The sequence below is a fragment of the Apodemus sylvaticus genome, chromosome 3 (genome assembly GCF_947179515.1).
Source record: "Apodemus sylvaticus chromosome 3, mApoSyl1.1, whole genome shotgun sequence".
NCBI lineage: Eukaryota > Metazoa > Chordata > Mammalia > Rodentia > Muridae > Apodemus > Apodemus sylvaticus.
The window spans coordinates 132,627,286-132,649,931 of record NC_067474.1 but is presented as its reverse complement, the minus strand read 5'-3'; the positions used below and the strand labels follow the sequence as shown (position 1 = coordinate 132,649,931).

At 53.7% G+C, this 22,646-nt stretch overlaps 1 protein-coding gene across 2 annotated transcripts in view; it reads right to left on the bottom strand.

Moving 5' to 3' along the window:
- Slc6a9 (solute carrier family 6 member 9) overlaps nt 1-21,782 on the bottom strand; it is a 34,281-nt gene extending 12,499 nt beyond the window's left edge. Inside the window, exons 1-4 of one of the 2 annotated variants that reach the window (XM_052177143.1) lie at nt 21,539-21,782; nt 14,155-14,272; nt 1,116-1,189; nt 317-448 (exon numbers count right to left, since the gene is read on the bottom strand). In XM_052177143.1, the coding sequence (XP_052033103.1) occupies nt 317-448; nt 1,116-1,188 (205 nt within the window). In that variant the 5' untranslated portion in view covers nt 1,189; nt 14,155-14,272; nt 21,539-21,782. Of the gene's footprint in view, nt 1-316; nt 449-1,032; nt 1,190-14,154; nt 14,273-21,538 lie in introns of both variants that reach the window. The other variant, XM_052177142.1, reaches the window with a different exon arrangement.
- Nucleotides 21,783-22,646: the final 864 nt, after the last annotated feature.

The window sequence follows — 22,646 nt, the reverse complement described above, 5'->3', positions numbered from 1 at the left end:
TGGAGAGCTAGCTGCAGATAGGAGGGTTCAGGCCTTGCTAAGAAGGAAGGGAGCTTTGTGGATATGCAAGGCAGGAGGTGAAGGTGAGGGCCAAGTAAATACGAATGGGTTCCAGTCAGCGTGCGTCCATGGCCTCGGCCTCTGATGCTGAGCTTGGGGTCAGCACTGAGTCTCCACAGGGGATGCTCGTGTTTGTACAGATGGACGGGCTGGCCTCCGTGTGTGTGTGTGTGTGTGTGTGTGTGTGTGTGTGTGTGTGCAGGTCTGCATGAGCACGTGCACAGATGTGCGTGCACGTGTCCCACCGGAACCTCACCTTTGAACATGGGGCTGATCCTCCAGACCCCCAGGCAGCCCTGGCTGGCAAACTGGCCGAAGGAGAGCTCCATGAAGAAGAGAGGGATCCCACAGAAGATGAGCATGATGAAGTAGGGAAACATGAAGGCGCCTGGCGTGGAGGAGGCCAGGCTCAGGGCGGGCTCCAGGGACCCCTCCCTGGGTCCCCTTCTCCACGCCCGCAGGAAAACCTTTGTGCTTCACCAGCACTGGGACAGGAGTGTGCCAGCACTGAGCAGCAGCAGTCAGGGGCTGACACACATTCCCTGCCTTCTCTTTGAACTGAACAGAAACTCCCAAGAAGTCTGCACATGCACACATGCGTGTGCACGCTTGTACACACACATATACACACACACACACACACACACACCGGGATCCTCAAATATCTCTGTACTATCTGGGGAGCTGCTGAAATATGGGGTGCTAAGACAGGGAACCCAGGAGATTCAAGTGGTTTTCTCTACTTCTAGCTTTCAAGGAACAGGCTAGCAGATCAGGCACAGAGAACAGGCTGGCAGGATCTGAGGGCGGTCTGCACCTTAGGCAAGATGTGCCCAAGGGATGGGGGTGAACACCAGGGCTGGAAGCCAGCTTCTTCCTGGAGTGGTATCTGTTCTGGGGAGACGGTGGCACAAGCCCTGGTGGGTGGGCTCTACCCAACTGGGTGGTCCCTGCCCTGTGCCCACTGGGTACCTCCCCCGTTGCGATAGCAGAGGTATGGGAAACGCCAGACATTGCCCAGGCCCACGGCATAGCCCACGCTCGTCAGTACAAACTCGATCTGGTTGCCCCAGTTGCCCCGTGTGAGGTTCTGGTCCTTCTTGGTGGCCTCGCTGGGCACAGCACCATTCTGTAAGGACAGGAAAGAAGCTACCATCAGTAAAGGCATTTGTACCCTGTGTCTGATACTCCGAGTCTCCCCCAGTGGCTTTTCTTTGGACCTCCATGTTGCCCCGCCATATACCCTGGGGCTTCCCTCTCTGCTGGCAGGAGCTGAGGGCTGGCTGGGCAGAAGAGGAGAGGTGCCGCTGCTGGATGGTGCCCAGCCCTCAAGACTCCATGCCAGGTATACCAGCCCACCTGAGGAACTGGTAACAGCAGAAAAGGGGACACCAAGGAGGGAGTCTGAGCCAAGGGCCCCGCTAACCCCTCTAAACCCTTGTCATTCCTCTCAGGCTAAGGACCAAGGAGCAGCTGAGCCTCACACCAAGCAGCCAAGGCAGGCTGGGCACAAAGGGGTCTGTGTCTGGGCAGCCCCCCCACCCGCCGCCTACCACATTGCCAGGCTAAGCACGCTGCCCACGGGCAGCCAGTGGCTAGACTGCTCCCTAGTGAAGGCTTCTTCCTAGGGGCACACGGTGAGCAGGCCTGGATGGAAGAGGAGGTTGTGCAGCTGGGATAGGCCGGACCTGGGCAGGATACTGGAGATCAGAGAGGGATCTGACTTGAGCCACAGCAGGAGATGCTGGGCTATGAGTTAGGACAGGAGACCAGAGTTGTAGGCACCATGCCAGACTTTGAGGACCGGGGTAGTTCCAGGAAAGGGTGGCACTGAACGAGGGTGGCCTGCAGATGAATCCCTGATGGGTGCTCCGCCTGCGTGTGGGAAGTGCTGGGTTAAGCTGTCCAGGACGCACTGAGGACACTCCATGAGGAGTCCTTTCTTCAGATGTAGAACTACCTCAGAGAGTCCCTCGGTCTGCCCTTCTGCAAGCCATTCCTGTCCTAGCCCTCCCCCATTATGAGTGGGAATCAACCACCATATGCTAGACTCGAGGGGCCTGCGAGTGTCATTAGAGAGCCTAAGGGTCCTGGGAGTCACCAGGAAAGAAACACACAGTCCTTGTACATCAACAGCTTCCCAGAGATGAGCTGTGACCCTGAGAGCAAAGGACAGGAGTTCCTCTAAAAGACATGTGGATCAAGGCTGGAGCAGAGTGGCCAAGCGACTGGCATGACACTGTCATGTGAAAGTGACATCTTCAAATTCAGCAGCCACTCGCCAATGATTAGAAAGGTGGCCTGTCGCTCTGACACACTCTCAGACCCTAATATTAGCAGGCAAAGCTGAATGGCTTCACTGGGGCCCCCGGTGCCTTTTGAAAAGGCCTGTAAGGAATGCAGATCTGGGGAGCACCCAGGCCTGGTAGATGAGCACCGCTGGTGGGGAGGACTATCCCATGCACTCAAGTCAGCTCAGAAAACGTTGCCCTCCAGATTCTCAAAGGAGGCTGAGGGGCACAGCACCAGGAATTAGGGAGGGGGCCTCATTCCCAGAGCACCCAGAGCAAACTGGCAGGCTAAAGGCATCTGTATTCATTAACTCACTTACTCATTCATTCATTCACTCATTCATTCATTCACCAAATATCAAGACTTACAAATCCCCTACTATGTGCCAGGCAATGTCAACACAGTTGGAAACTAGAGCTAGAAGACATAAATGAACTAAGAGCGCATATCAACAAACATGGTGGTACACACCTTTAATCCCCACACTTGGGAGGCAGAGCAGGCAGATCTCTGAGTCTGAGGCCAGCCTGGTCTACACAGCGAGTTCCAGGACAGCCAATGCTATTACACACCCAGAAACCCTTTCTTGAAAAACCCAAACAACAAACAAACAAAAAGCACACATCGTCCTAGATGCAACTTTAGCCTGATCACAAAATGGAGTTTCTTGAAGCTCCCAAAGCACATGAGACCAAGCAGGGTGAGGTCCAGGCAAGGCTTGCTGGTGAGGGGACGTGGAGGCACACTGTGCGCTGGAAGATGGTGGCACCAGCTTTAGAATCCTGCATCACCACCTCTAGGGATCTTGGGGCAGGTGTATGTCTACCACAGGGTCAAAGGACCATGCTTCGAAGGGTATGGGGCCTGCTTGGGGTGATTTATTTGCACTCAAACAAGTATCAGCCACATAGGCCCCTATCTGTTGGCCCTACAATAACACTTTCATTCTGTCCCGGGCTTGTTTACTTAGGAGCACAATGCAGGACTGTGGCAGCTCCAGAGTCTAAGGGCCGGGTCACAGGACAGTAGTTCCCGTTGTAAAGGGACAACTGAGGGTCCGGGACAAGGAAAGAGTGAGGCCCCAAAAGATACCCATCTCTCCAAAACTAAGTTCAAAGCCTCTCTTCTGATCCAGGACCACGAGGAGCAGACTCCTGGCCTCTCTGACCAAGTATAGCAGGATCATATTTGAATCCCTAAATTCTACTCTTTCCCTGTCTGAGGGGGCCAGAGGACCAATGGGGGAAGGGCGTGTAAAGTTCCCAGCCACGTGCCATAGGCTCCTCTAGTCCTCAAAAGCCAGGGTTTAGCTGGCAAGACAAATACCACGAAGCCTGTACACCAGTGAGCCGGGTGCTAACTGATTCAACCAAGCACGCAATAAAGGAAGTTAACGTCCCAGGATAAGAGCTAGACCGGGGCCTGTCACTAGGCACGGACAAGGAGTTATTGATGAAATTAGGGCTGTCTGAAGACAGGGTCCCCTTCTCTTGTTCATCCCAATGGCATGGTGGTGCTGATGTGAGGAGTCTCACTCATCACTAGCTCCTGGCCTCCATCTTGGGTACATCTTAAGTAGCTAGATGGTCTAAGTTCTCAGTCAACAGAGGAAGCCCTCCTTTCTATGGGGGCTTCTTTTTTGTTGTTGTTGGTTTTTTTGTTTGTTTGTTTGTTTTGTTTTGTTTTTTTTGATTTGGTTTTTTCGAGACAGGGTTTTTCTGTATAGCCTTGGCTGTCCTGGAACTCACTCTGTAGACCAGGCTGGCCTCGAACTCAGAAATCTGCCTGTCTCTGCCTCCCAGAGGGGGCTTCTTGAGTGCTCCAAACCTGTTCTTTGTCTAACTCTCCCTTGAGGTTCTAGCAAATCAATCCAGGTAAGGGCTCACTCCCTTACCCGTGTGTGTGTGTGTGTGTGTGTGTGTCTGTGTGTGTGTGTGTGTCTGTGTGTGTGTCTGTGTGTGTGTGTGTGTGTGTATGTGTGCTCATGACTGCTCAGCAAACACTTTACCACAGGGTTAGCCCAGCTCCATATTTTCAATGCTGTATAATTTCTCGCCCTCCCTGAATCATCTTTCCTATTTTAAGACCCTCCTTTCTCTTGACCTCTTTCCTCACTAATATTAACCATACCCTTGGCTCTGAAATGCCTAGGAAAGAACGAAGCCCTTTGTGCTCACGGTTTGACCCAGACTGTCTGCCTGGCTGCTACCTAAGAACTTGCATGGCTGAGTTCCAGTCTTGCCCTGCCCACCACATGTCACCCTGGCTGCCCCTCGATGCCCTTCCTGTCGCCCACCTGCTCATTCTTTAGTGGGGAAGGGGACAGCTGAGGTGGACTCCCCTTGTGATCTGGCACACACGCTCCTCTGACTGTGTCTGTTCCTTGCCACTCCTCCTGGCAGCTCTCTGAAAGGCCATGGCCTGAGTAGGTGGTTCTTCAGGAAAGGGTATCTCACCTTAGGCCAGGCACCATGGACTGAGAGTTTTTTTCCCACAGCTGAGCGGGGAAACCTGATGGCCACGTACACACACACATGCATGGCCATGCGTACACACACTCCATGTACACACTCTCAGAGCCAGCCACGAAGACTGAAGTATTCATCCTCACATCAGGACTGTGATTGTTGCTAGGTGAGCAGCCCCACTGCCTGCACCTGGCTGTCTGAACTGAGTCCAGCTGCTCGCTCACGTGAGTCCTCTACACGGACCTCTGCCTGGCTTATCTGCTGGAGGACATTTGTTGGAATCAGGAGCTCCCTCTCTGCCCCAGGCTCAGCCAAGAGAGGAAGTGGGACCTAGGTAGTCTAGAACCCGCTCCCTAGCAGCCTGGGGCAAGCGCCTTCTCCCATAGGTATCTCAGTGCCCCATCTCAAGAACCAGAGGACAGACTGCTGTAGGCCTGGTAGGTTTTTAGCCCAGGCAGCCTCCTAGGTCTACCAATGTTCTGTGGCCCTACCTCATGTGCAATTCAGCTATTTCTTTACAACAAAACAAACAACAACAAAACCTATTTAATACTGAAAGAGAGAGTGTGTGTAGGTATGTGTGTGTGTGTGTAGGGGTATGTTTATGTGCAGGTATATATGTGCCCCAATGTGCACATAAAAGGTCAGAGGTGAACTCTTCAGGAATTGGTTCTCCTCTTCCATTTTGAGATCCTGGAATCAAACTCAAGTCACGAGACTCGTGTAGTGTTATGCTGAGCTATCTCACAGCCTCAACTCAAGTCTTTCTGAATGTCTCCCCACCTCCACTTCCTATTAGTGCCCATGAGCCTTGTCGATTGCTTTTGTTTGCAAAGCTTTCACTCTGTAGCCCAGGTTAGCCTCAAACTCACAGTGAACCTGCCTTGGTCTCCTGGATGTTAAGATTACAGGTGTGAGCCACCTCATCTGGCTTTTTTCTTTTTTTTTTTTTTTTTTAAGGTTTTATGTGAAAACCCAGAAAATCATTAAGGGATAGCAAGCAGGCCCAGCCCTGATGTAACTCCAGCCAATATGAGGCAGGAGCCCCTCAGTTCTTCCTCATACGGACACAGAAGCCCAGCCCTGGAGGCCGAGCTACGCCTCTGCCCTGGCTGGGGACTCCCACCCTCCTAGGTCAGCATTCAGGGGATATTTTTGTGAATTGTGAACTCCCTCTGCCTGCCCTCCGTGGATACAGAACTCTGGAGCTGCCCTGGAAGGCGGGCTCCTCTGGGACCCAGCAGGCTTCTTGTTCGGGACTCTCTGGCCCCAGGGTTTGCTCATGGGATGAAGTCTGTCCAAGACAAACTCAATGGAGGAGAGCAGGCAAGACCTCACATCCCAGACTGACTTGGAACCAAATCAGATCACAGGCAACTTGCTCGGCGCCCCAGTGGGGAAAGGAGGCAGAGTGGCTACCACAGTCAGCACTGCCTCAGAAGACCTCAAGGCACCCCCTGTTCCTCTTCTCCCAAATGCTCTCCTCCTGGCACCGGTGCACAGCGGCTCTCAAGCAGCACATGGGCAATAGCAGGCTTCCATCCTTCCCCAGCAGGACATCAAGTGTGACCGAGACACTCAACTACAGACCTCAATCTCTGGCCTTGGAGACCTAGCTGTGACATGACTAGAGGCTAGAGAGACAGGGATGGGGGCGGAGAGGTGAAATCTGGCTCATCCTGAGAGTATTCTACTTCAAGGATGCTCAGAACAATGCCAGGCCCTGCCCAAGACTCCTTCTAGGCACCTGCAGAGTCCAGGCCTGCTTATGACAGCTAAGAAAGGCAGGGATATACCTGGTCCTGGCTCATACAGAGCCCTGATTGACAGAGAGGGACCTGCCAATTTTGCAGGCAGCAGACAGAAGACAGGCACCCTAAGCATGCTAGGCTCTGTTCCAGGTCCTGGGAGAGTGATGGGGGATGCTGGGTAGGCCCTGCTATGCCCTCACCTTCCTTCCTGGAGAAGCCTGGCAGCCTGGAAGACTGCACAGAGGCAGCTGCAGGCAGCTTCTGCCTCATCAGTTGGCAGCAGGATGGTACTCTGGGAAGTGGCCCTGGTTCCTGGCTCTAGGCAGTCCTGAAGTTTGAGAACAGCCTACATAATGCTTCTCCAAGACCAGCCCACAGGGCCTCAGAGGACATTCCTTCTCTTGCCTTTAGAAGGTCAAGTCAGGATGTCCTCCAGGGGAGGGGGGCAGCCTTCCCAGCCCCCTCACCCTCATCGCAGTTAGCTGTACGGTGTCTCTCATCTTTTCTCAAGTCTCGACTTCCAAGGCCGAGGATACACAGCTCCCACCCCATGCGGGCGCTTGCCTTGGACATTGGCAAACGCTCTGAAGGGTGCCTCTCCTTCCAGCAGAGACTTCTGCCTGTCCCCTTCCCCCCAGCTCTCACCACCGAGCCCATGTACCACACTCCCTGTCCCCCCACACCCTCTCTCCCCATAGGAGTAACTGCCGTGGTACAGACAATGAGGCTGTATTGATTAGTACAATTCCTGGGCACCTCCGGCCCGTCTCCCCGGGAGCTGGGACAATGTAGCTTTGATACTCGGGGCAGATTCTCAGCAGGTCTTTGGGCCGGGGGAGCCCTGACACCCCCACTCGCCTCCCTCTCACCCCCACCACACAACTAACTCTTCCTGCACTCCTTTGCAGTCCCAGCTTTCTGGGTCACTTTGCCTGGTGTCTGTCTCACTGCTGTGCCTGCCCCTCCTGGCACAGACCACTAAGTCCCTTGCCCCACCACCAACCTAGCCACCAAGTCTGCCTGGTAGCAGGGAGGGGGCCTTGACCTTCTGGAAGGTGACTGACCTGTTCTGGGGAAGGGGTGGCCACAGGTCCATGAGCTGCAGCCATCCTGGGACAAGCGCTCGCTCGCTTACAGCACACGGGTCTCCACCGCTCATTCACACCTCTGCCAGCTCCAGCAGGACACTGACGACACATCCCCTGCCTCTCCCACTGCCGGGCTGGGCAGCGTCAATTACTTTCACCTCATCTCCTCCCCAAGCTCAGCCTACCCCCCTCCCTGGCCCTCCCCCTCTGGCCAGTCCTGATGCAGCCCAGCGAGGGTGCTCCGCTCCGGAGCTGGAGAATGTGAGGCATGGGGCTGTTGTGGTGTTCCCTTGCTTTCAGCAAGTAACTAGAAACACACACACACACACACACACACACACACACACACACACAGAATTAGCATAGGACAGGGCAGTGGGATGGCTTATCCCTTCCAAGAGCTGTCCTCTAGAGCTGAGCCTGCAGGCTGGGTACCAGTGGGTTCCTAGAAGGGCAGGCGGCTGCAGATGGCTGTTGGGCTTTGTTCCCTATAGGATCTGCTGGTGGTGCTGGGACAGGAAGGTGGAGGGCACGGTCCACAGCCAACAGTATTTAGAGTAAGTGAGTGGTGTAGACTAGGAGATACGGGGTCCCATGGTTGCACCTGTTTTTGGTGAACTGAGGATTTCCCAACCAACCAAGATGAGGGGATGTCTCCATAGAAGACTGTGAGGGCAGAGTGACTGTGCCGTTATCTTAAGAAAAACAGCACTGACTAAGACAGTGGTCATTACAAAGTCCAGACCGAGGGAGGCAGGTGTGGAATAAGGACGCGTGGAGCTTTGAGCTACACTGCCTGGCTGGGTCATTCTAGCAATGTCTCATGACGGCGGTGGATGTTAGCCACACCTGACCTGTATGCCAGGTTCTGTGTTAGAAGATACCTACTGTGTGCCATATCCAGTTCTAAGAGAGCACTGTGTGTCAGCCTCCATCACGGAACCCACACAATCATCCTCTGAGGCCATACTCATCGGTCAGTTTCTCGCTGGTCCCCAGACACTGTAAGCCAGAGACACGGGAAGCGAGGCACAGTGTTCTGGCGCTAGGAAGGTGCACATCCCTCTGGAGATTGCTAAGACTTCAAAGGCCTGGCACACAGTGGGGTCTTAGCAAATAGCTGACAAATAGAGGCGTGAATAAATTCCAGTGTAAGCACAGCTCTCCTGCGAGTCTGTAAGCGTGATCTCATGGGGGAATGTTGCTTAGGGGAAAAAAGCCATAATGGTATAGGTCTGGGACTGTAGAGATTGCTCAGTGGTTAGAGTACACACTGCTCTTAGAAAGGACCCAACTCTGGTTCCCAACACTCACATCAGGTGTCTCCCAGGAGCCTGCAACACCCTCTTCTGGCCTCCACGGACTCCTGCACTTACATGCACATATTCCCAACCCCAGTAGACACATGATTTAAAAACAAAACAATTCTCTCTTTCTCTCTCTCTCTCTCTCTCTCTCTCTCTCTCTCTCTCTCTCTCTCTCTCTCTCTCTCTCTCTCTCTCTCTCCCCCCCCCCCCCTTGGTTTTTCAAGACTGAGTTTCTCTCTGTATAGCCTTGGCTGTCCTGGAAGTCACTCTGTAGACCATGCTAGCCATGGACTCAGAAATCTGTCTGCCTCTGCCTCCCAAGTGCTGGGATTAAAGGCGTGCGCCACCACTGCCCTGTTAAAACAAATCTTAAAAAAAAAAAAAAAAAAAGCACACTTGGGAGGGGAGGCAGGGGCAGGTTGATCTCTGAGTTCAAGGCTAGCCTGGTCTACAAAACAAGTTCCAGGACATCAAAGGCTGAGAAACCCTATCTCAAAAACCAAACCAAACAAACAAGCAAAACAAATAATGAGGCAGACCTAGGTTCAAACCCCAGATGTCAGGTCTCTCTCCACATACAACCCTAGGCAGCTGGCTCAACTGTCTGCTTTCAGTGTCTGCTTCTCTAAACTAGGAGAATGTGTACCCCTAACTGAAGTCAGATAGTGCTGGTAATAACAGATAGATGGTACCCATAGGTGCTTTCTATGAGCCAGGCTCTGCCTAGACACCCCACACCTACCAACACCGGCCTCTCAGGAGCCCCTTGAGCTCAGCACACTCTGTCTCCATTTTGTGGGGGCCTTGAGTAAGCCTCCTAAGTGGCTTCAGAGCCCACTGACACAGCTGCTCACTGGGCCTGTGCCATGGAGTAAGGCCCCTAGACACTCCCTGACTTCCTGCAGGCACGGACTGAAGGCCAAGGCCCTGGCTGGGCCACTGGCTCCAGGAAGACCCAGTCACCCATGATGCCCAAATGCCTACTTCCACCCAGGGTGGGCTCTGGGCTCTGGCTGCCCTGTGCTGGGCTGGGTGCCCAGAACAGGCAGCCCTGGCTGGATGGCTTTCCCTGGCTCTGGCCATGGGGACAGGAGGCAGCAGCCCAGCTGGGCCCTGGCCGTAATGAGGCCTCATTAGTGGAATCCAGCTGCTCCATCCCCACTTAAGGAAGCCGACTCCCCCGACTCCCCCAGCCCCAGCCTCTGACTTTTCTTAATAAGAGTGGGCATGCTTCCAGAGGGGCAAGGAGTCTGGGGACCTTGTTGTCCTCTGTGGCTCTAGAGAGACGGTCCTACTGAGCCGGGACTATGGCATGCGGGCTGTGGGGAAGGCTAGCAGAAGCTGTATGAGAGGGGATGAGGCTGCGGAGCTGAGAAGACAGGCTACAGGGATGATGGGGAGGGGACACCCAAGACTAGAGAAGGCCAGAAGCCAGGCCCTTTTCCCTTTGGACCTTGATATCCCATTTGCATGTATAGTCTTTACACATTGGGACCAATGGAAGACTGTTGCCTAGTCTGTTTTAGCCAGAAGGAGGGTGCTTCCCTCTTGCATGTGTAGTTTCTGAGCTAAGGGAATTACTGCATGTGTCAATCCCTATGCTAGGAAAGCAGGTGCTGTGTGCTACAGCCTGTGTCAGCAGAGTGCCTACTAAGTGCTAAGCGTAATATTGAAAAAAATACACTGTGATCCAGGTGTGTACTGAGGAAAAAATACTTACAGAAAAAAAACAGAGATTGTGTGTAATCTCTGTTTTAGGAAAACACCCACTGTGTGCTAGGACCTGTAGTAGCAGAGTATCTGCTGTTTGCCAAGTCCAAGGCCTGAGGAATGTATATGTGCCAGATGTGTACTAGGAGAGCACCCACTGTGTGCTCCCCTGGTTCTGTCAGAAAAGCGCCTACTATGTATCGTGTCCAATACTGAGAGCTCTGTGTATCAGTTCATGTTGTGTGAAGTACTGTATAAGGTCTTCTACTACATGAATAACCTGTGTGTACCAAATCCTGACCATCTGTGGTTAAACACCCACCGTGTACCCAGCACTGTGCTGCATGAGTGCACACTGTGTGGTGGGCCCTGTGCTAAGGAAACACCCACATGTGCTCAGTCTATACTGGCTAGGCACTGGCTACATGCTGAGACTTATTCCCAACCCTGTCAGGCCCTTTACCTGGGGAGTATCCAATGTGTGCTAAGCTCTCTCTGCTTGGTGATGTCCCTTTGTGTGCCAAGCCTGTACTAGTTGAGCCCTTGCTAAATGCCAAGACTAGGCTTGGTGAGCCAGCACCCACTGTGTGCCAGGACCTGCATAGATGCTGCAGACGGGAGGTACCCAAATCCTCATGCCAAAATATAAGGGAACAGGTCAGGGTGGGGCAGCCTCAGATGGCCTATGGCACTTACAGAGCCTTCTGGGAGTTAGAACCTGGCACCAAGAACCCTGGGGTCAGAGTGACTGGGAAGCTTCCCAGTGTCAGAGGTGATCAGTGTTTAAAGACATGGGAAGAAGTAAGGCTCGCCTGACTAAGATGGCTGATGTGGGAACGTAGTGTGAGATGGTGAGGCTAACACAGGGGTGGTGGGGGTGCTTGTGTTTTAGGTTGTCCTCCTCCAGCTCCTGTCCTTGGAGACCTAGTCCTGCCCCACACGTGTACAGAGGCTCTAGGTCTACATGCAGCGACCGTCTCATCCACCCCCTGTGGCCCCAAGCGTCCCAGCTGCTCCCCTGCTCCGAGGCACCCTGGCCAGCTGGGCTCTCTTGCGGGCCTGTCCTAGGAGCCACTGAGCCGTGAGGAAGGCAGCTGAGCTGGCCTGGCAGAGACCATCTGGGCCGAGAGTGGGGGGAGGGACACGTGCCGCAAGCATGTGGGCCTGGGCACGTGCTGGGAAGTGACTTGCTTCTCCATGGGACACCTGCTCCAGAGGCCAAGCAGAAGTACCAAGGATAACACAGAAGAGACCTGAGAGGTTCAGCTCCTCATACCCAGACTTGGGTCAAAGGATGACAGGAACAAGGGCTCCATCGTACGATGCCGGCTGTCAACGCTCTACACGGCAGGGCACAAACAGAGCAAAACTTCCACAGAGAACCAAAAGATCCAAGGGCCACAAGCACATCCCTTGAAGTCCTCTTTCAACGTCCCTGGGCATCCCAAGAAACAGCCTGTTGGGAAGGAATTCCCTCAGCATAGCCCCTTGACCTTAGGAAAACACAGTGCCCAAAAGGTGCTGACTTAGCTCTCTGGTTAGAGAGAGGAGTGGGGCTTGGCAGGGGTGGCTGCCCAGTATACCTCTGAGACTGCATCCTAGAGACAAACACCGAACAGAGGCAGCATCTACTCCAAACAGACCCAAGAATAGAGTAGCCCAAGGTCATCGGCAGATCTGAGTGGAGGCAGGAATAAACGCACCCACAGGGGTGCCCACGGGACAGATGCTCTGAGCCTCAAAAGCAGCAATGGGTAGAAGCCAAAGGGCAGAGGGCACTGAAGAAAGCAAGCCTCAGCTATCTTTAGGCACATCCTAGTGCTGGGAATGGGAGTCCCAAGGCAGCATTCCCTCCCACAGACAGACGGGCCTGGCTAGCCAGCAGAGGACAGGGCCCCGGAAGCTCAGCCCGGGCAGGGATTGAGGACCTCATGATTCATGCGTCTCTGTCCTGCCCACGCGCCCCACCCCCACCTCCATCTCTCCTGTCTGTCTAGCCTTTCCAGGGTCGTGCCAGAGAAAAACAGTGCAGCCACGGAATGTTCAGAGGGTTTCACTTGGTTCAGAATCTCCACGGCAGGAGAAGGCAGAGCCATACCTCTCTCACTTAGGCCCACACCAATCTGAGACTTCTCAGAGGAAAAGGTCCAGTCCTCTTTGGGTCTTAACGACAGAATCCACTGGACTATGTGTGTAGGTGGGGTGGTTTCCCCGTCTGTTTATGTCCTGAGACCCTGATTTCAGATGGGCCCAGGTACACTTCCAACAGGTTGGGTTACTTTAAAGTAGGCTCCAGGGGCTGGGTCAAGAGCTGGTGTCTAAAGGCTTTGAACAGAGCTAGAGAAAGGATCTGAACCTCTCTCAATCTGTTTCCCCAGACAGAGCCCTTGAATCACAGAAATCTTTGGTGAGAGACAGAATTCATTTGGAGAGGGCTCAGTAGAGCCCTCAAGCCAACCAGCCTTTAACTGAATGGAAAAGTCAGTAGGAGGCACAGAGCATGTGGGGTCGCTAAGAAAGGGACTATCTTTTGTCACTGGCTTCCACCTCAACACCTGCCCATTTTGGCTTCTCCTTGAAACAAGATCCCAAGGGGAAAACATACAGCAGAGCACTCGGGATGGGGTCTGTAGCTTTCTTCTAGCTCCTGTATCCAGCCTACCAGGCCCATCCACCGGGGACTCTCGGTTCTCCCTCCAGAACTTGAGTCAGGGCCAAGCTTGGCTGCGCATCTTTATCTATTCAGGGGCTCACTTTAGAGTGGCCATAAGGGACTGAGTCAGAGACTGGAGAGGTTCTGAACAGGGCTGGAGAAAGGATCAGAACCTCTCTTTACTCCTAGCATTTGGGAGGCAGAAGCAGGCAGCTCTCATCCACATGGGGAGTCTCAGGACACCAGAGCTGTACAGTGAGACACTTTCAAAAAGGAGAGGAGGTGTGGAGGGACTTAACCTTTTCTTGAGCTCCAAGGTCACAAGCAAAGGAAGGGCTGTGGCAGGGGATGTAGAGGGATGGAATTACCTCAGAAACCTTGGAAGGCATCTGTTAGTTCCTGCAGTGAGAAGGCCACAGACAAGTGGGGGAAACAGGACAGGGTCTGAGCATGCCCAGCGTTGGGAGGGCATGAGGTACAATCCTAAGTGTCCTACTGTCCTCTCAGAAGGCCAACCTGTGTCTACTCTAGAGTGCCTCTTATGACCAGGATGGGATAAACGGCTTCTGCTCCTTGGCAGGCCTTTACTGGGTCTGTGGTAGAACCTGCCTAGTCCCAGGCCTGGAGCCCAGTGCTGTCTAACCTGCTGGGTAAGGGGCTGCCTGCCCAGGCCTGGGGAAGCCCTGGCACTTGGCAGCCCTGTAGTGGCATCCCTGGTCCTGTAGAATCTCTTAGGCCCCCGTGTCAAGGCAAGCAGCCGGCAGGAGATCTCCCAGGCAGTGTTTACAGTCCCCCTCCTCCCTAAAGTCCGGACGCTATACTTACCAGCATCCCTTTGGCACCTTTTCCTACCATGGTGGCAGTGGGTTGGGGGAATCTGGAGACCTGGACCACACTTGTAGACGCTCGTGTTCAGTGCCTTTCAGACAACAGGCCTCAAGAGCTGTGGAGAAAACAGAGTGAGGTAAGGTCCTAGACCAGGCAGGCCCTTTGGGCTCTCCAGAGCAAGTACTATGTAAGAGGTTTTGTTTTGTTTTAGGGGGCGGAGGTAAGTAGGCCTGAGAGGGATTACCAGGGACTAAGAAGTTGATTAGAAAAGTTACTAAACCAGGTGGTGGTGGCGGTGGAGACAGACAACGCACCACACCTTTAATCCCAGCACTATGGAGGCAGAGGCAGGCAGATCTCTGGGAGTTCGAGGTCAGCCAGGTCTTCTAGGACTTCCATGGCTACATGGAGAAGCCCTTGGAAAAAAAACAAATAAATGAACAGAAATAGACAATAGGAAAGTTACTAATGCCATGAACAGACACACAGAAGGCCATGGCAGGGCTTCTGAAGACAATTCAGGTCCCACACCAGAGACAGGCAGAACGGCAGGGTTTCTGAAGAGACCTGCATGGCGGAAGTGGGAGTCACTTCTTACACCTTTCTGAGGATGAGGATGGTTTCACAACACAAGACATTCCCAGCCAGGGGGCAGGCAATGGGGTCCGGAGATACAGCACCAATATCCAGAGTAGACTTCCCAGGTGAGAGATCCTGGCCTTGGGATGTCTGTCAGCTAGGGAGTCACAGTATTCCAGCATGAGCCCGTGGGTATCTCTAAGACAAGGACTCTGCAGACATTGTGGTCTGAACAGAGGTTGGATTCTACCATAAGATACGGAGCCCACACCACCAGCTAGAAGAATCTAGCATCCCTCTCTCTGTACCCACCCCCTCTGCCAGGCCATTCCTGATCCAACTGCCTTCTAATGACCCTGGGGTTCAGCCCTTTCCTTGCTGCCTTCTCAGCCCTCCCCCCGATCCCTTATTCTCCAGGCTTTCTGTCCCAATGGGCAAAGGTCTATTTTTGACTCTCCAGATGCCCAATCCTATAAAAGATAAAAAATGAGCAGAGAACTGGGATGGGGTCCAAGTCCTTCATCATCTGTGTGAGTAGTTGCAACCTTTCCCCAGGAAGAAGTGGCACTCCCCAGTCAGGCAACCACAATGCCCACCTCCAACCCTTGTGCTAAGGCTTGGGCTCAAGGTGGCTGGGCTTTTGGTGGTGTCACAGGTCATACAGGACACACCAGATGTAGTCACACCTCCTGCTTTTACAACACGGTCCCTCCAATGGTACTTTGCAAGTGAAACTTTGCCAGTCCTTTACCACTGGGCTGGAGTGCCACCTCCTCTCCATGGCCCTCCCAACACTTCTCCAGCAGGCCAAGCATATGCCTTCTTCCTTTCTGGTTTGTACAGACCTTTACTAGGTCCTTGTCATCTCATGTTACACACATTTGGTCAGAAGCCTATCAGCCCTGAGTCAGTGGTTACCTGAGGGCTTAGAACTGAGTTTCCTTTATTCTTCTGGGCCTAGGTCCTGACACAGTGGTCAGCTAGCAGGCACGGGCTGAGCTAAACTGAAAGGGACCTGGTGAGTCAGAGATCCTGGAATGAGGCTCTTGCCAACCTGGGGTTGTTTAGGAAGCTTCTAAGAGCCATGGTGATCAGGTGAGCTGAGGAAGAAGGGAAAATGGGAGGAATGAGCCACTTGGTGAAGCTCAGACCATCAGTGCGGATGTGGACAGACTAGGTCTCAGACGGGAGCAGCCTTTAGAGAGCCTTGAAGAGCCGGGTCTATCTGGAGTCACTTGCTCAGCAATAGTCACCTGTCAAGGGCCACCTCTCACCCACAGGAAGTCACAGAAGTCCGGAAGAAAGGTAGGCCACTGTTTACTTACACAAATCAGCCCTTGACTCATTAGGTTCCTCGTCCTGGCTCCGTTTCCTTTTCTCTGGACAGGGTAAGGCGGGCAGTAAGCAGCCAGTGCCTACTAGGGCTGGATTCTGCCTCACAAAGGTGTTCGCTTAAAGAAGCCATGCTCTTGGCTTTGGTCTTTTGGTGACAGTCACAAGAGGGCTATGCCCCTCAAAAAGCAATCATACCTTTGTCCTGTTCAATCAGTCAGCCCTTTGGCAAGTAGACCAGACTTCCCAAAGTTGACTCTTTTTCTGCCAAGGACCAGTAATGACAAAGATGATAGCAGTTGTGGCGGGCGATATTGTTATGAGCCACCTCCTGGGCTGGAAGTCATGTCCTCTGGGCATCCCAATAAACTGAGACTGTCCTCTGTCTGCGTCCACAGAGTCTTCTCACCGGGCTACTCTGACACTTCTCCTGAGGTTTACAGTTGAAGAGTCTCAGAGAGGCCAATACCTAGCCTGGAAGGCTCAAGCAAACCGTTACACCAGACACTGCTGATCACGCCCAGGCAGTCCCTGGAGCAATGTGTACCAACTGCAGCGCAGTCCCTGCCCTCCGGTGGCTTTCGCACCAGCAAGGAGGAGAGCGATGACCTCATCTGCACCAGAGGAATGAGGGAGTAAGAGGCTTCGCTGCTTCTCCTGCCTTTACCCTTTCCAGGGAATGGCCCCATCCTTGTGAACATGCGGATGTTCAAAAGGAATCAGTGGAGAACCAGGGGGAGAGGTCAGTGGAGGTGCTTGACTAGTATGCTGGGGTCCTGGGCTGGAGCCATAGCAGTGGGTGGGGGTGGAGATGACCGTGCTGAAGAGCTGAAACACCCGACCCCAGGCCTGCTCCAACCCAGACACGGAGTAACACTGACCAGCACGTCACGGTCACTGTAGAGGATAATGAAGATGGCAGTTCTGGGATCTGATAGACCTGGGCTGGATTTGGCCTCAGGTACTAACCACAGATGAATGTTTTCTGACCTCTATTCTCAGTCTGAAGAATGTAGCTGACAATTAATTCCCTTAAGACTGGGGTGGGGAGTATAGGGTTGTCTCTGCCTAATTTCTGTGTCTATTACAAGTTCTCCATATTTCCCTCTTTCCATCCATTCATCTTCTTAAAACCCTAAAGTTTCAGTCCCCTCCTAGGGTTTACACAGCCAACAGTAACTGGCCTGAACCGCTTAGCGGGCATTTTAAGGCTAGCTCCAACTACATTCGTTTGTTGACCTGCAGTTACTGCAGTTCTGCTCTGGGCAGGCCTGGGCTAAGAACACAGAGGTCTGTCTGCCTTCCTGCATCCCAGGGAAGGCAGTGGGGAGTCACAGTAAGTAATCACGGATGTGGATAAACAGTGTGCTGGAGGAACTCTCTAGCAGGTGACGCTTCTCTGGGCAAAAGGACAACTGGCAGCGGGCAGGAAGCGAAGAGGGCAGAGGTGACTGGAAAATCGAAACTGGCAAAGCTCTGGTAGCCCAAGAGGAAGGCAAACCAGATGAGCGGGACAAGAACCTTTGGGGTCTGGATGTCCATCCTGACACCACCGGTGGCTATTAAAGGCTTTCAGGCAGAACAGCCGGGAGGAGAATGGATGGCTGCAAGGGGCATTGAAAGCACCACTCCTTGGGCGTGGTAGTACTTGCCTGTAGTCTCAGACACTCAGGAAGCTAAGAAGGTAGGGTCATCTGCACCCACGAGGATGAGACTAGCTTGGGCAACATAGAAAGACCGTCCCAAAACAAACAAACAAACAAACAAACAAACAAACAAACAAGGGAACAGCCAGGTGTGGTGGTATATGCCTTTAATCCAACACTTAGAAGGCAGAGGCAGGTGGATGTGGATTTCTGAGTTCGAGGCCAGCCTGGTCTAAAGAGTAAGTTCCACGACAGTCAGGGCTACACTGAGACACCCTATCTCAAAAACAAAACAAAACAAAACAAAACAAACAAAAGGGAGGGAGAGGAGAGAGATGGGTCAGTGGTGAAGAGCACTGGCGACTCCTTCAAAGGACTGGAGCTCGCTTCTCACAGGTGGCTCACAACCATCTGTAACTCTAGTCCCAGGGATCTGATGCCTTCTTCTCCTTGGGCACTGCACACATGGGGCACACACACACACACACACACACACACACACACACTAAATGTCAGAGAGAGAATATGAATCACTGTAGATAGCAGTGAGGAAACATGGGGGTGAGCCCTGACAGAGAGGAAGGGGCTTGGATGGTGAAGCTCATGACAGTGAAAGGGAAGGGTGTGATAAGAGAGATCCAGACAGTAACAAGATGGAACTTGGTAATGAAGTGATTTCCTGAGGATCGTGAGAGAAAATGAGGGGTGTCTGCCCACTGTTGGTGCAGTGAGAGGAAGTTGGTAGCAGTCCCAGGGACACGATGCTGCTGCAGGTTTAAAGATGGGAGAGGAGGTCTGAAGTGGACCAACAGACTTTGGGCTGTTTGTGAGCCACCAAGACTTATGCTGGGAGGGTCACAGAGCCCTTTAGTACTTGTGACTTCCCAAAATGGGAATGTCCAATCACCTCGTGCCCGCCCCTAAAGAGCAAAGGCTTTGTGTCACCTCAAAGGCTGGAGTACTGGTCCACTGGCTCCCTCATGAAGGTGCCCACATTGGAGCTCCTGGTTTCCTGGGGAGCAGGAAGCAGCCAGGTGGGCCAACTTATAAACATATATGTATTTTTATTCTTAACTATGTGTGTGCAGGGAAGAGGGAGCGGATGTCCTAGAGCTGGAGTCCCAGGTGGTTATGAGCCCCATGAAATGTTTGCTGGGAATCTGTGTGTCCCCACAAGGGTGGCACACAGGAATTTGTTTAAAAATAGATTTTTTTGGGTTATTTTAATTTTTTTTAAATTAAAATTTTTTTTTCAAGACAGGGTTTCTTTGTGTAGCCTTGACTGTTTTAGAGCTAGCTCTGTAGACCACACTGGTTTTAAACTCACGAGATGTGCTTGCCTCTGCCTCCTAAGTACTGAGTTTAAAGTCCTCAGTACCACCACCACCTCCCAGTTTATTTTTAAGTTTTATTTATATGTATGTGTGTGAATGCATACATACAGGGATGGAATAGAGGTTGGGAGAGTGCCGACAGAGGACATCACATTCCCTAAAGCTGAAGTTACAAGCATTGTGAGCCTCCTGACACTGGGGCCAGGAACTGTATGACCTGGCCGTCTGGAAGATCAGCTAGCCCCAGTATGCATTCTTAACCACTGAGCCATCTTTCCAACCCCTAGGTAGACCAGTTTTAGGGGTCTATATGACTTAAGCTCTCACTAGTAACTGAAGGCAACAGGTCTCCCTAACTTCAAGTCCTTCACAGTTTGGAGGGAGGAGACAGTCGCTATTCACTGCCACAGGAGTGTTAGGACAGTGTTGGGTACATAAAGTGTCCTTTTTGGGGCCCTGGGCAAGCTACCTGCTGCAATCTTCAGCTTTCTCAGGGGCTTCCTGCCTCCCCACCTGTGCTCAGGCAGTAATCCCCCCTGTAAGGGTCTCTGGTCCTCAGTTTTCACCGGTAGGTACATTGCCTACCCACATCAAAGCCAGTCCCCATGCCATTATCTTCATGAAATCTTCCTCCACCTTCTTCTGCTGTCAACCCTCCCATGCTACCCTTCAACAATGCAATAAGGCATGCGGATCTTAATGCAAGATGCTTGCTTCTGCACACCCCCTCTATCTGGAGAGTTCTGCCAGGGAAGAGGTGTGAGTCTTCTGTATCCTGAGAACTTAACATAAGGAGAAGGTTGGGGGGGGGGTCTCTAAGGTCTCTGAAACACTTGGGCATGCTCAGTGTTCTTCACTAGTCCCTAACCAGTCCTAACGCCTACTCTCCAACCTATTGCCTCTCATTCTGAGGATGTCTCTAACCTCTCAGGTGTTCTTTTTGCCCATTCTTTGCCCTCTATCCTTTATCTTCTAGCGGTCATAGCCTCAGACTTGCTTCAGTTAAGAAACAGACCAGGTACCAGTCAGTGGTGGCACATGCCTTTAATCCCAGCACTTGGGAGGCAGAGGCAGGCAGATCTCTGAATTCAAGGCCATCTTGGTCTATAGAACAAGTTTCAGGATAGCCAGGGCTACGCAGAGAAATTCTGTCTCAAACTACAAAAACAAAAAACAAGAAGAAAAAAATAGAACAGGCTTTGTGAGGGAGCTGTCAGAGTGCTGGGTGGTTACGCGGCTCCTTTAAGAGTGATTGGCGAGGGGCGTGGCCTACGGAAAACAGGCCCGAGAGGGGGTGCGGCCCCTTTAAGTAGCAGCCCGGCCCGGACTTGAAGGCCAGGGACGGGCAGGCTGTGTGGGGCGCGGTCACTTTTGGAGCCATGGCACCGCCCGGAGTGCCTACTTCCTCGAAATGAGACCGATTCGCTTTAATCAGTGTGCAAGGTGTGTTGGGGGGCGGGCATTACATCAGCCACCACGTGTGCGCCTCTCAGCTGGCGTGGAGGATGCCGCCCCGCCCCCCGCGGTGGAAAAGTACCGGGGTGCCGAGGTCCCCGCCCCCTTGCCCCGCCCCCGCCCGTCCTCGGCCCCTCCCGGGTCTGCGGGCAAGCCCCCTCCCGGCTCGCTGGCCTCAGCTCCCGCTCGTGTGTGGCTGCCTGCTGCGGGGTACAGGCTGGGGGCAGGCGCCCCGGAGCTGCGGGAAAACAGGCCTCACCTGTGGCCGCCCGCACTCGTCCCAAGCGTGCCCAGAAGGAAGGCTACAGTGAAGGCTCGAGTGGCAGGGCGTGGATTTTTACCCCCAGAGTAGCAGTCCCCCAAAACCACTCTCCGCCCCGCAGTCCCTTCCCAAAGCTGCAGCCACGCGAGCCGCGGACAAAAGAGAACCGGAGGGCGCTGGGGCTCTTCCTCGCTGCTTCCTAGGAACCACCGGCGCGCGGGAACCGGCACCCGGCGGGCGAGTGGGCGGGCAGATTAGGAAGGCCGCCGGCTGGAGCGGCCAGATAGGTAGCCAGGACGGCTGGGAGAGGAGGTGGGGCGAGAGGCTGCACGCGGAGCACAGACCCCGCTGCGGGCTCCGGGCCGCGGCAGACCCACTGGCGCCCCAGAAAGACCGAAGACGCTCTTCGGTTCCGGCGCTGCGCGCACAGCCCCGTACCAGCCGCCCCCGACCGAGCCGGCGTCGGCACGCAGCGCACCACCCCCATTCCGAAATCACCCTCCCTCCCGCCTGCTTTAGTTCCTTGGTGACAACGATGACACACAGACTCACGCACCTACCCAGACCTTCACGGCGAGACAGACATCCCAGTGCGAGCACTCACACTCTTAACCACAGATGCCCGCAAGCAAACGCTATCGCATCCACGCACCACACACACATCCAAACGCTGGTCCTGGGGCTCAGCCTCCCAGAGTCACAGAAACGCCCAGAACCCCGACTGGACAGACCTAGGCAAGGGCCGCAAAGCCCCCTTTCCCCAGCTCTCTTACCATACTGCTGCCCCCGGCCCAGGCGTGCTGGGTCCGCACCGCGGTGCGCCCAGGTGGTTTTCTTAAAGGGAAAGTTGCATCAGCCTCCCGAAGCTCTTCTGCAGCCGCCAGTCCTCCCGCCCCGCCGCGTTGCTTGCCTCTCCTCCAGAGCTTGTTGTGTTTTGGTTTCGGGGAGGCGGGGGCTAAGAGTTTGGTGAAAGTTTGGAGAGTGAAGAAGGCTTGAGAAACCTAGCCAAGTCCCTCCCCTCCCTGAGCGGCTCCCCTGGCCGCCCTCCCCCGCTCTGGTCCCATCTCCTCCCTCCCGCGTGCCGACTACTCAGGCTCCTCCTACCAGGGAATAAGATTACAAGTGGCTCTAGTTTTCAGATGATTGATCTTCACGAACCCCTGGGAGTGGGGCTCGGAAAAGGAGTCCCCTTCTCCTTTGCCTCTCTGCCCGTCAGTTGGGACCCTTGGAGGAAGCAGATGTCCTCCCCTTCGGGCTAGACTTGGAACGAAGCCAAAAGGCCTGGGGCGCTTTGGGGGGCTGGGGATGCAGTTAGCCCGCCAGGCCCCTGGCCTTCTGCGCCTGCGTTCCCCCTAGAGAGAAGTCAGGAGCAAATTCCGTTCCCTTTGGAGTAGAGCAGCTAGAGACTGGGCACAGCCGAGTAAAGCCTGGGACCCACTCCTTGGAATTGCAAGGCTGGGGAGCCCTTTCTCCAGGAATTCTCCAACACTGATTCGATCAGCCCTACCTGGTTAGTTGTGCTACAAAGGCTGCCTACTTCAGGTGCCTGGATTGCAGTCTCTGCCAAAAGATGCTTTGTTGAGCCTCAGTTTCCTTCTCTGCAAAATGAAGAGGGAATGCATACCCACGTGAAACGCATGCCTCCAGACTGGCAGTGGTGCCTAGTCTGGAGCAGGCTTCCACATTTGCTTGCCTAGAGCAAACCGCTAACCTTCCATCAAACCAGACAATTCTGATTGCCACAGGACTGTTGTTGCTTCGCAGGCCCCGGGTCTGGAGAGACATGCTCCGTATTCCACTCTGCACCCCGAGTTCATCATTTTCTGGCCAGGAAACTTGACATCCAGTCTCCAGAAAGCAGGTGCATCCATGCCAAAATCG